The sequence below is a fragment of the Portunus trituberculatus genome, chromosome 44 (genome assembly GCF_017591435.1).
Source record: "Portunus trituberculatus isolate SZX2019 chromosome 44, ASM1759143v1, whole genome shotgun sequence".
NCBI classification, from domain to species: domain Eukaryota; kingdom Metazoa; phylum Arthropoda; class Malacostraca; order Decapoda; family Portunidae; genus Portunus; species Portunus trituberculatus.
Genome location: NC_059298.1, coordinates 26,012,840 through 26,025,666, shown reverse-complemented (window position 1 = coordinate 26,025,666; position 12,827 = coordinate 26,012,840). Strand labels below are relative to the sequence as shown.

Below are 12,827 nucleotides of genomic sequence, written 5' to 3'. Positions count from 1 at the left end.
TCAGGGCCTGAATTGCTTGAAAATTAGTTCAAATGATAACAGACATGCTCCGCTACCTCGTGGACTGGAGCAGGATCTCGGAAAAGACAAGCAACTTGCATCAGCACGGGCAGTGCTTCGAGGTTTCGAATCAATGTCTTGTGAAAGAGCGAAGTGAACTTCAATAATATATCATTTACTTAGCAAGACACAAGGACATTCTTTACCGAGGACAGCCCTGATCATGAACTCACAAAATATGAACTCACAAAATATGAACAATGTGATCCGAGTGGCAGCCGAGCATTTCGTTACCACCACTCCGCCCAGGCTTAGTTCCGTAGCTTCTACTCCCAAAGATAAACAACTCATTTATACTATAAGGCTAAGTAGATTTCCATAGCCGAAGGTAGTATGATAACATATCATAAAGTGATGTGGTTTCCTTACCTGGTGCCTCGGACCGTCAGTTCCATTGCAAACAACACTCACTCACGACTCTTGAGGATCAACTGGGGTCATGGGATGAGGAGTATGCCTGGCAGACAGGATTCTTTCTTTACGGGAGAGGCGTTTCTTGTCATAATTCAGAGATAAGAACTTTGTAACATCACTAAGATGTAATGATATTAACTCTTAATTTTAATTAATGAATAAACATACACATGCGTTAAAACATGAGAAAATAGTGAGATCTTTGGTGTGCTGTACGAGGATAGCGAGTTAGCTCACGGCACCAAAGAGTTCATTGCCAGCGTTGACTGGAATAAGTGCAGACTGCAGAGCTTCCTAGGTGCAGAAAGTGTGGTGAGATGCTTGCTGTTGTCTTACCTGGCTGAACCAATAGCGTGTGTGGGTAATAAACAAGATAATGTTCATGAATAAAAGAAAAGGTTTATGCCATATTTTTATTCAAATTTCTGTACAACACTACGCCTTACAGGTGGCTGACAGGCCCTTGGCAGTCATCTCCAGGACGCTGTCGTCTACACCAGCCTCAGTGATTTCTCTAGTCATGTCTTATGCAAATACTAATAAAAAATAATGATAATTCAATATGTCTTGTGAGTGAATACCAGAGCTGAAGGGAGACAAGCTTTAGGGAATCACTGTGGCGGCCTGCGGCGTCACTTGGGCACCTTCCGGAACCCTCACACACACATGGCTCCTTCTCGTGATAAACTCATGAGTCAGTATTGACCAATAGATAAAATTTACTGATTATATCAGATATCAATACAAAAATATGAGTCATAATAACAACACATTATCCTACACACATTCTGGCATGATCAAAAGCTTTATGAGATCCTCAACATCGTTTGGGGGACATACCGACCAGGCTGACGGAAGAACAGAAAAGGCTACGTTGGTTTTGTTTACTGTGCATATTATCCCTGTATTGTGTTCATCAAGCTGTGTCCTGAGCGCTCAGCTACTCGAACAGAAATTGGCAAGGCTGACTTTATGTGAATGATGCACAGGCCGACCTCAGGGAAACAATAAATAAGCCCACTCACAAGAGGTTTCCGCACCCGTCACTACACTCGTACACAGTCCACACGAGTCACAACCAAATATGGGGAGCTTCTGCCCCGACGACGATGCTGTACGAACCCGCGACGGAGAGGAATTTTGTACACATTAACAGCGTTCTTTTGTTACACTTACGTAACGCTTTGTTATACCTAAGATGGGTAATTGAACTATAGAAAATTGGTTTCTACAGCCATAATTATCAGATTATTGTTCTAGTACAGTTTTGTCATATTCCTGCCGAAGTAGCTGTATCTTCCCGAGGCATCAGTCACACTGGCTTGATGGTTCAGTGTGCCTTCCAGTAGATATGGTGTGGCGGACAGTCCACAAGCCCAACCCCAACATTATGCTGGAGCTCAGGCATGAACACAGACGACGCGAAGATTTGGTAAGCAGGAGCCTTTGTCGGGCGCAGCGTCGGGGCGGGCCGGGTCCAGGCCGCCTCGTTGTACTAACACGTGTACTGACGCCACAGAAGGTACATGAAGTCAGCGAGGGTATGCGGAAGTCCAAGAAAACATGAAACCTTTGAGTTAATTAACGCAGACCTGGCAAAACTATACAAGTAAATATTGGCACTATGTTACTTAACGGTACTATGCTGGGCAAGGGAAGCAGGCACACCCAGATACAACGACCAGCCACTGAAGGGATTCAAATCACCATACCTCCACGTTGTCAGGTTTCCTACTTTGTTGGTCTCATAGCAGCTTGCGACTCAATGACGGCACAAGACACGAGTGAATGGTCTCTAATTAAAAAAAAAAAAATATTACATGAAGCATACTTATTTATTTTGGGCCTTTAACTAACCTCTGGCTATCTAACACAGACTGTCCGTCACTGAGCTAAGGCTGCTGTAAAACATCAACTCAACAGTTTTACGTAGATTTCGGGCCGCAAGGCGCCTCCCGTCACCCGTGGCTGATGAGCCAAGACACAAGATCCACGAGCAGCCGAGCTCTGTTGCAGCTGGAAGCCCTAATTGTAGTGAAGGGAACACGGGGCTCCTGAAGTAGATCAACTGGGCGATGAAAATGAAACACGTGAAGTTCAATGGAAGCAAGAGACAAGCTTGCCTTAGAGACCAATTAAAAAGAATTTCAGGTCGTGTGATTTGAGCAACAGACACATGGCATAGTGATGGGCAAAGCAGCACATTTCCGGGACGCCTGGGCTGTGCTGTGCCGCACTCACTCTCACGATGGCTAGAGCGGCCCCTCTACACATTACCATTGGCGGAGGACTGGGGAGGCATGAAGTGGAGGAGGGGAGGGTTGTTACATTCCTCATGCCGTCGACTAATATTCATCTACTGTCCAGAGAGACATCAAGGCTACACATATAAATAAAATGATATAAACACGAACTTTACGGTAACTAGTCAGTACAAAACTTAAGGCAGGTTACAGCCGCGTTGAGCTGTACAGTGCTGATAAAGGGGTAACTTATATTATGACAAGACCTAGGCCAACCATTGTGTTTTGAAGTCAGTCACATTCTAATTAGTTCCAATTCAATATGTATGGACCCAACTCAATTAATCATTAAAAATGCCACATCAGCAATATCATTCTGACTTTAAACATTCAAATTTTACCATAATGTTTCCATTGTTTTAAAACACGGAAAAAATTAACCCTTGGTGCAGGGGTGGTGAGAAGTGAAGTAGGTTTGGTTGAGCCCAAGACATAGTCGGTCTCTTAAGTGTACCGTAAGCGGCAGGCGAAGATTTGGGGCGGAACACCCACCTCTATTTACACTAATATAGTCATCTTCTTACAAAACTATAGTAACAAATATCCTCAACAAGTAAATCATCGCCACTCAGGTTCACAATTACACACAAACTTACAAGCTAGTGATATATATTATGCTAAAACCACAAATAATTAAAGCAATGTTCATATTTACAAATTAAGCCTAGTTTGTGTATCATACAAGTCTGTTACTAATAATAGAATTAAAACTTGCTGAATAAATTTCAGTTTCACAATGTTGTACAACAGGCATTGACCAACACCGCACTGGGACGAGCCAACAGCCACCGGTCCTCACTCTTTAAGCTAAACTGTGGAATTAGTACAAGGAATGCCGGAACGATCATAAGCAAGTCACGAACTAATCCTAGTCTTATTTATGCACTAAAACTACAGTCTTTTATTACGTAGACACAACTTTTGTTAAAGTATATAAATTTGCTTTTAGCTTGACAAAATCAATCTTACACATTTATTTGGAAACGAAATTAAGTCCCTTTCGTAACTAACATGTGGTGGAGCAGTAAAGGAAATATTCTCTTCAAGTAATGGAGACAATAATGGCTGCTGGCAATGAGAAAACAAGGTGGCTTGGAGTGGAGGGTTGGGGGTACATCATGGAAGAATGAAAGGCTAGGGAATGATGGATGATTGTGAGCGAGGGGAAAGTGTAAAGTGTCTTGGTAATACAGTGGACAGGGGAATGTTACCAGCGGAGGAGAGGAAAGCACGGCGGAGCGATGCGGACGACAGCTACTAGAAGACACGCGAGTCTGTTTGGGCGTCGGAAAAGTGTTTGGGTCGGTAACTGTTATGCTCCACGAACAACCCACATTGGGTCACCTTCAAGTCGTCCTCACTGTACGGGTTTGTATAAAAAAAAATCAGTAGAATACAAAGCATCAAATTATGTAAGAGAGAAGCATTTGGCATACGAGAGAAGTGGAGGATCACAGGGGGGTGGGCGGGGACGGGCCTCTCATGCTCCCACCCGCCGGCCGGAGCCAGTTTCGGGTCTAAGGACAGAAACCACTGAGTACTCCTAATTCGTTTCGGGTACGATGATGCAGGCAGTCGATCATCGCTTTCGTTATGGCACTGTCGTGGAAGACACTTAAAACAAAGGCACGTTGGCAAGACAAGTGGCTCGGAATGATGTCACAGGTACGAACATTCACGGTGACGTCATCGTTGTAAAGCAATGAATTAATACCAGATTTTATCTGTACACACACAGTGTTTAGCGTGACCCTCGGCCATCAGAGATCAACCGTCAGCTACGGGCAGGTCACTCACTACCTAAGGTCAGTACACTACATACACATTACAAAGAGTCCGGTGAATGAATGACAAGATGTGTTCAAACAAAAATACAACTCAATCTTAACGTATGCATTAACATTTTAAATGGTTTAAGGCATTACATACCCTGTAAACAGCGTTATAGCTATGTCTTACTCATGGCTTAAAATAAATTTGATTTCATACAAGCAATAATATATAAAACTATTTATCGACTCACCGGTGAACTCACCATGAGTTCATAAGGGGCGGCGCTGGTGCCCGGCGGGGCTCAGGCGCGCCACTGCTTGGACCACGACACTAAACAACCTTCATGCCAGGGAACATTTCCACTCCCTCTCAGCGTCTGGGGACACCCATAGTAACATTGCCGCACCATCCACCTTCAAAGAGAGCGATTGCGCCCACTTGGAGAACATTGTGATCTTCATTTTAACAGCGCCATCACCGCGCAGCGAGCCACCACACTCCCCAGGGCAGCATGAGGAAGCCGCAGCGCCGGGCCGGGCTGCTGCACGGCGAGCCACCTCACATTCAGAGAGGGTTGATGATACATTTTTCTCTGATTCTTTACCATTTGTTGTGGAGTAGTGTACTTAACTTATATTTCATTCTTTTAAAGGGAATACTGATGCATTCCTTTCGATTTGGAGATGGCCTTTACTAGTGATAGAACGAAAAAAAAAAATAAATAAATAAAAGCTTTGCTAAACAAACGCCCAACAGAATTGTGACATTGGGCTAGCTATGTGTCTTCCATGAGAATCAGTACGTGAGTATCGCAACAGTTTGGCTTCCTTCAGCATTGAGGGGGTATGGCGGCGTGAAGGGCGGCGCCGCTCAGTGCTCCACGCCCGTCAGCTCTATGAGGGTGAGGTCGTAGCTGTCGCCGTCGCGATGCTGCACCTCCATCAGGAACACGTCCTCGTTGCAGTAGTGACGCAGCATCTCGTCATCTACCTTGGCCATCACCCTGGGAGGAGGAACATCAATTCAATAGGCATATGGATGAGTGGGCGTTTGTAAACTTTCACAATTAATCAGTGTCCCGCGTCACAACAAAAGAATGTCTGCAAATTCCCGTACGTATCACAAAGAATAGCAGGAGAACATCTAGTCGCTGGAAGGAACGCACAAAACACAAATTCAGAAGAGTACTGCCTCACCTGGAGGTTAATCTTTTAACAGTGCTCGTCAGCATGCGCAGGTAATTTTGTAGTTGAAAAGTTACTAGATTAAAAGAAAAGCTTTACAGTGTGGCATAAAAAAGCAAGCTACTTTAAATCCGCCTTGAAGAAGATAGTTAATTCCTAGCGAAAAAAATAAGAAAGAACTTACCCGACTTTGTTTTTCCGATATATGTTTTTGATGGTTTGTGTTGGGATTTTGTACTTTTCCTCGATCTGCAACAAAGGAAGAGTGTCACAAACAGTGTGTCACCTTTCATACACATTCAGGTGAAGAAATTCCAAGTATTAATGTATAATTACGAAAACTCTTGTGAGTTGAATGAGGAGTTATTAGTTCCAATTTGAACACTGTTTTCCAAAGTGGTCAAATGTCATTATATATATATATATATATATATATATATATATATATATATATATATATATATATATATATATATATATATATATATATATATATATATATATATATATATATATATATATATATATATATATATATATATATATATATATATATATATATATATATATATATATATATATATATATATATATATATATATATATATATCAAAAGTGAAGTAGGAAACAGTCACTCACCGCTGTGCGAAGACCAGCGATGCTGGGAGGGACGAGGTGGAGGGGCGTGTACACATCTTCGCCGTCCTGCCTCACGTACAGCATGAGGCGCTCAGTGAGAGGCGGCGTCAGGCGGGACCTCTTGGACACGTGGGAGAACACATCTGTCATGGGGCTGTCCATGGACCCGTTAGGCAGGCCGGCACCGCACAACTCCTTCCTCGGCTGGTCTCTGTAGTAGGGAGGAACGCAGGTGAGCGAGGGAGTGGAGACATGGAATGGTGACTGAAAGGCAGAGGTGAGGCAAGGCCAACCACTGTCACCCCCAACACGTGACCTTCGTTAAAGTGTCTGGTCCCCGATGCTACTGTTTTGTGGCTCATTTGCGACAGCCGTGTGTGTGGTCACTGTCGCTTCATTACGTTATGAAAATGCAGCGTTATGTTGGTGGCAAAATAGCATAACAATGAAGACCACCGCTGAGGTATCACCTGCTGCTGCTGAGTGCGTGTCGCAGGTGCTTCGAGCCACCTTCCTCTGACACAATAGTAAAAAAAGTGATGGAATCCTAAAACTACAGCACAACTAGACACTCAAAATAGTACATGACAACTTAGACGTGAAATATTCTAATATCATAACTCACTTTATATTACTTGGTTAACAGAAAAAAAAATGAAAAGGAAAGAAAACTACGCCTGCTGGTCCAGAGATGGCGCAGGTAAGTCCCCACTGCCGTGTGATACCCTTGAAATTAATTCTAAACACTATAAAAGAAAGACACATCAAGTATGGTTATTTTAAATGAATGCATCCATTAATCAGTGTCTGGAGGACACCGCAGAAGGATGTCTGGTCTGTCGCCGCCCATAAAGGCAGCCTTTGGTTACATGTCCCGCCTCACTCTGTTCCAGGAACACCTTCCTCTAAGTGAACATGTACGACACACCTTATTCATCTAATTCAAACATGAGTCACTATTAATTAACAGAGACAGACAACAGGTGTGGGGACAGTCGACAGTGAAGGTGGGAAGAAGCTTATTTAAAGGTCCATTCCTGAGCACGTGCACGAGTCGGTCAGGGATGGATATTTTTGTGAATAATTACGTGCTTCCCTACCGTACTTGCTGTCATACATATCCAGAGGCAAAGATGCTATACTACGTAGTATTCAAGGTCAAGGTTGACTATGAGGATACCACTGAGCAGTCTCCCTCACTCTACCTCTATTCAAAGCTACACTATGAAAAGCGCAAGGAGAATGGAAATCCTTAACCAATAGCATGCTAAGAAACTTACTTGTGGTCCTGAGTGCTGGCTAAAGAGGAGGAGAGAGGAAGAGAGGTGAGTGTCGTGATTCATGAAGTGATTAGGCAAGCATCGGTGTCGCTTAGTTTGTACGAATTATTTGGTGCATTAATAAACCACTTGTCGCAGGGCTGAACACAGACAAAGTCTTCTGGTGTTGGGAGGTCAATTTGTTATTCAATTAAAATACAAACACACCCTGGCAAGTGAGGTAAGCCAGTGTGGCCAATAAAAGCTTAACAGTCTTTAAACATCAAACTTTATACTAAGTTGAAAAGCCAGGAAGCATAAATTTACAAAGCATACGTGGTAGCAAAATTCATTTTAAGGCTGCCTGGGCAATTTTATCAAGGCGAATGGCAAGGGGAGAGGTGTGAGTGCTGGGCCACATAACCCTGGGTGTGTGCGTAAGCAGGAGAGGGATGTGAAAGCGGTCACATGGCAAAATAACAGCAGCAGTTTTTACAGAGAGAGAGAGAGAGAGAGAGAGAGAGAGAGAGAGAGAGAGAGAGAGAGAGAGAGAGAGAGAGAGAGAGAGAGAGAGAGAGAGAGAGAGAGAGAGAGAGAGAGAGAGAGAGAGAGAGAGAGAGAGAGAGAGAGAGAGAGAGAGAGAGAGAGAGAGAGAGAGAGAGAGAGAGAGAGAGAGAGAGAGAGAGAGAGAGAGAGAGAGAGAGAGAGAGAGAGAGAGAGAGAGAGAGAGAGAGAGAGAGAGAGAGAGAGAGAGAGAGAGAGAGAGAGAGAGAGAGAGAGAGAGAGAGAGAGAGAGAGAGAGAGAGAGAGAGAGAGAGAGAGAGAGAGAGAGAGAGAGAGAGAGAGAGAGAGAGAGAGAGAGAGAGAGAGAGAGAGAGAGAGAGAGAGAGAGAGAGAGAGAGAGAGAGAGAGAGAGAGAGAGAGAGAGAGAGAGAGAGAGAGAGAGAGAGAGAGAGAGAGAGAGAGAGAGAGAGAGAGAGAGAGAGAGAGAGAGAGAGAGAGAGAGAGAGAGAGAGAGAGAGAGAGAGAGAGAGAGAGAGAGAGAGAGAGAGAGAGAGAGAGAGAGAGACGGAAGTATCACGTTTTATTCGGGGTCACAGACAAAGGCAGGGCGTCACGGGAAGGATCAGTACAGCAGGACACACAGCAAGCAGGAGCAGGAATCACTGTCTTGGAATAACAAGTATGAGCGAGCGGACGGACGAGTAACACACAGAATAAGACCGTGGGTATTTACTCCCGCTTGGTGTAGCGTAAGGTAAACAAATGAGGGTGAGGGTGAGGGTGAGGGTGAGGGGGATGGTTGGGGCATCAGCAGGGTCTCAGTCAGGGAGGGTGTGGGTGGACTAACGCGTCTTACCCATAGGTCTGTGGGAGGCTGTAGTGGAACTTGTAGCTACTGCTGTTGGCTTTTGGCGACGCGGGGGCGGCCGGGGGGACCTGCAGAGGCGCTAACTGGGTGATGGTAGTGGTGGTGGACAGGATGGTGGCAGAGGGTGGAGGAGGGGGAAGAGGAGGAGGTGGGGGTGGGGGATCGAGGCTGTGCGGAGGAGGGGACATGCAGCGCCCTGGGGTGGTGGGGAAGCCGTGCTGGGGGGAGAGGTTGGAGGGGGACGAACATTCCACTCCCACAGCCCCCGCCACGCCAACGCTGCAGCCACTGGGGGGGTAGAACACACGTCACCAATCGCCTCACCTCGACCTCCTCGCCCCTCACTTCACCTCACCTGGACGCTCGGCCGGAGACGCTTTCAATTACGTATCTTTACATCAGGAAAAAACTTGTTTTACTTCAATTTTTAGTTGCTCATGTTTACTGACTCGACTTCAGGATTGACACGAATCCATAAGCGAGATAAACGCGAAGCCACGAGCACGACGGTAGCCTTGAGAGGCACAATGAGGTGAAGCCAGTGTCTGTTGCTGCAACATGCCTGATGCATCAAAGTTACTAGCCACAGACAACATGTTCTTTGCATATAAGTAAAATCTTGAAAAATCTGAGAAATTTTGAGCAAAAAATCACAAATGATTGAAAATTTCAGGACGACCAACATATACTGCATAGTTTATGCTTTCTTAGCTGAGGGCGAAGATCACGAAACCAGTTCCTTCTGGTTGCACGTCAAAAGACACTCGTGTTATCCGCTGCTTTTCTTTTAGGTACGAGAAAAGAAAAAAAAAAAAAATATTAGTCTCCGGCAGGAGACAGAGCACCCAGGCGGAGAGTGAGGGGCTGGGGGAGGACCTACGGAGCTCTGCACCACCCACTTATCTAGAGCACAGAGGAAACATGTGGAAACATTAATGTCCAAGCTAAGGTGTACCACTGCCTGGGCTCAGGACGAGCAACAAACACGGTAAACATAACGTTACCTAGGGAATATTTTCATAAATTTACACATAGACATTCTTAAAATAGATCCAATCCACCAGTTTTCAAGGTACATGATGGTAACTAGAATTTAAAGCACAGGCAGAAGCATGGTTGATTACTAAACTGCCACTCCCAGCATTGGCTAAAATCTGAGTCTACCATCGCACAACCGTTTTCTGTGGGAGGCGAGGCGGGTCACAGAGAATGGCTGGCCGTCACTTATCGTGCTAACATGCATCATGCAGGTGCCACTGGGAGGGGACAGAGAAAAGAAGAGGCAGGAAAGTTTGAATGGCTCAACGCGACGCAATAAGGAAAACAAGTGCTACAACCAAGATCAAGCTGCCGTCATAAGAGTGACCTGGAATACTTGCTCTGAAGGAAAGAATGGCTAACTAAAATAAATACCCCTCGCTCTCTACACGCCGATGGAAACGCTAACACTAACATTGATGATAATGATAATAATAATAATAACAATAATAATAATAATAATAATAATAATAATAATAATAATAATAATAATAATAATAATAATAATAATAATAATAATAATAATAACACACACACACACACACACACACACACACAATCATCAGCTCAGACAGAAAGGGAGTTAATACTTGCCCGTTGTCAGAATCGTGGCCGTAGAAACCATGAAGCTCCATCGGCATCTGCGGGGTAGGGAGAGAGAGAGAAACTGTGTGAGCGAGGCATGGAGAAGGGAAGAGAAGGAGGATAAGAAAGGGAATATAAGAACAGAATAAATGCATAAACCAGAGTAGAAAATTAACCATATGTAACTAATAAGCGAGGGAGCGAGAGCAGCCTTATTATGTGGCCATTAATACAGTTTTTCCTTTAAAGGGAAGAATGTAGCGAGGTTTTTTACGACTATCAATGACAACGTAGCTTTGCAGAACAATGGGCGGCTGAAATTACCATTATAAAGACATGATGAAGAGGCTGAGGAGAAAAAAAATACGGTTATGTAATGGAGAGAGAGAGAGAGAGAGAGAGAGAGAGAGAGAGAGAGAGAGAGAGAGAGAGAGAGAGAGACTAAACAGCCACATACACACCTAAATAAAGAAAGAAAAACAAAGACACACAAACAGAGAGACATACACACAAACAGACAGACAAAAAAGAAAGAAAGAAAAAGAGAAAGAGAAGGAAAGAAAGAAAGAAAGGAAGAAAGAACAGAAAAAAAGGAAAAAAAAATGATAGCCAGCCAGCCAATCAAACAGATAGATAGACAGACACACAGACAGACAGACAGACAAGCAAATTCTAGAAGGCAGGCAATAAAATACCCACATGGTGTTAAAAAAAAAAAGGCAATGCACATAACACAATATCTTACCTTCTCAATATCATCGGCGGGCGTGAAGAGAACGGGCGGTTTTGTTAAGTCCATCATGGAGTAGAATTCGGAGCGGTCGCAGGGCGGGTGGTAGAGATCCTCGTACTTTTTGCGTGTCGTGGCTGCCATCCGCCTCTTGGCCGCACGTCTCTCCTCGTCCCGGGTCTTCCTCTCCGCACCCTGGTGGTAAAACAGGTGAGCATAATGTTGAGGTAGAGGTGGCTGGCGTGAGGAACTGAGAGGTGAGAAGGTATTATGGTCGCTTGATAATTAATTTCTCTTTTACGCTCACCAAAGATGCATGTGATAAAAGAATGTAGATAATTCTCGACCTCTTTAATAGTGAAGAGTGTTTCTACATAGCCTCAACCTTTTTAGAATACCTTAACCTTCTAGTTTTACCTCTTAATCTCATAGAAAATTCAGTCCACGTTGCCATGGTTAATAGTCAAGGTACATACCACAAACACTTCCAATGCTAAGCGTCTTCCCTCAATATCAGATTCTTTGGATAACTAACAGCATAGAAACTGTCATGTTTCGTAAGATGTTCACCAGAAAGCAGACTTAAAACTGAGACAATACAAAGCTCAATAAAGCAAATGTACATAACATACTCAATTTCTGACTACAGCTACACTGGCTGGAAGCAAAACTAGACACGCCTGCACAATGGGGTTAATGAAAAGATAAGCTCCCTGCCTACATCGACCTTGACCGTTCCGCCACTACGCTCAGGTTTCACATGTTACCCTTCTTGTCTACTTGTCTTGTGTTACTTCCGGATCGTACACAATGCACCACCAATTAAGAGGTTAAGAGGTTATCAAGCTGCGATAAATGTAATAAAAAAAAAATGGGAGGAGAAAAAAACGTGTATAATATATGAGTAGAATCAACAAAAAAGAAAAGAAAAGAAAAGAAAAAAAATATGTCAACAAAATCATTTACCAAATATGAATGTTAGTTTTTGAGAAACTAAAAGAACTTCTACGCTACCCACCCTGTCACACACACACACACACACACACACACACACACACACACGGACTCACCTTATCGCAGAACACCTTGATCTGGCTGTAGCCGCGGTGCACCAGGGTGGCCGTGTCTCTCGGGTCCTCGAAGGTGTCGATCTGGATGTGGAGCGGCAGGCCCTGCAACACACGCTAGGGGTCAGAGGGCGGCAAAATGTAGGGGAGGAACAGCTATGGTGCTAAGCTTTACATGACGCGTACAGGATTCACGTTAAAATGTGATGATTATTAATTCCTTTTGTACTGGGACACATTTTCACCTTGAGTTTTGGATTTGATTAGACGATTTTATTTACATGACGAAAGGGTCTATGGTGGTCAGAAGTTTAATGGCCAAAATCCCCACTGTTTTAATTCCTACATAATTTTTTGAGGTTGTATAAAATCACCAAATAGTAAGGGAAATCAATATGAGAAA

The 12,827-nt window shown here is 44.0% G+C and overlaps 1 protein-coding gene across 6 annotated transcripts in view; it reads right to left on the bottom strand.

Moving 5' to 3' along the window:
• Positions 1 to 873: 873 nt before the first annotated feature.
• LOC123518577 (protein grainyhead-like) overlaps positions 874 to 12,827 on the bottom strand; it is a 494,700-nt gene continuing 482,746 nt past the window's right edge. For 5 of the 6 annotated variants that reach the window (XM_045279450.1, XM_045279449.1, XM_045279451.1 and 2 more), the window contains 7 exons: positions 12,428 to 12,529; positions 11,373 to 11,552; positions 10,637 to 10,683; positions 8,993 to 9,292; positions 6,374 to 6,584; positions 5,919 to 5,983; positions 874 to 5,553 (listed from right to left, as the gene is read on the bottom strand). In XM_045279450.1, the coding sequence (XP_045135385.1) occupies positions 5,421 to 5,553; positions 5,919 to 5,983; positions 6,374 to 6,584; positions 8,993 to 9,292; positions 10,637 to 10,683; positions 11,373 to 11,552; positions 12,428 to 12,529 (1,038 nt within the window). In that variant the 3' untranslated portion in view covers positions 874 to 5,420. The remainder of the gene's footprint in view (positions 5,554 to 5,918; positions 5,984 to 6,373; positions 6,585 to 8,992; positions 9,293 to 10,636; positions 10,684 to 11,372; positions 11,553 to 12,427; positions 12,530 to 12,827) is intronic. The other variant, XM_045279454.1, reaches the window with a different exon arrangement.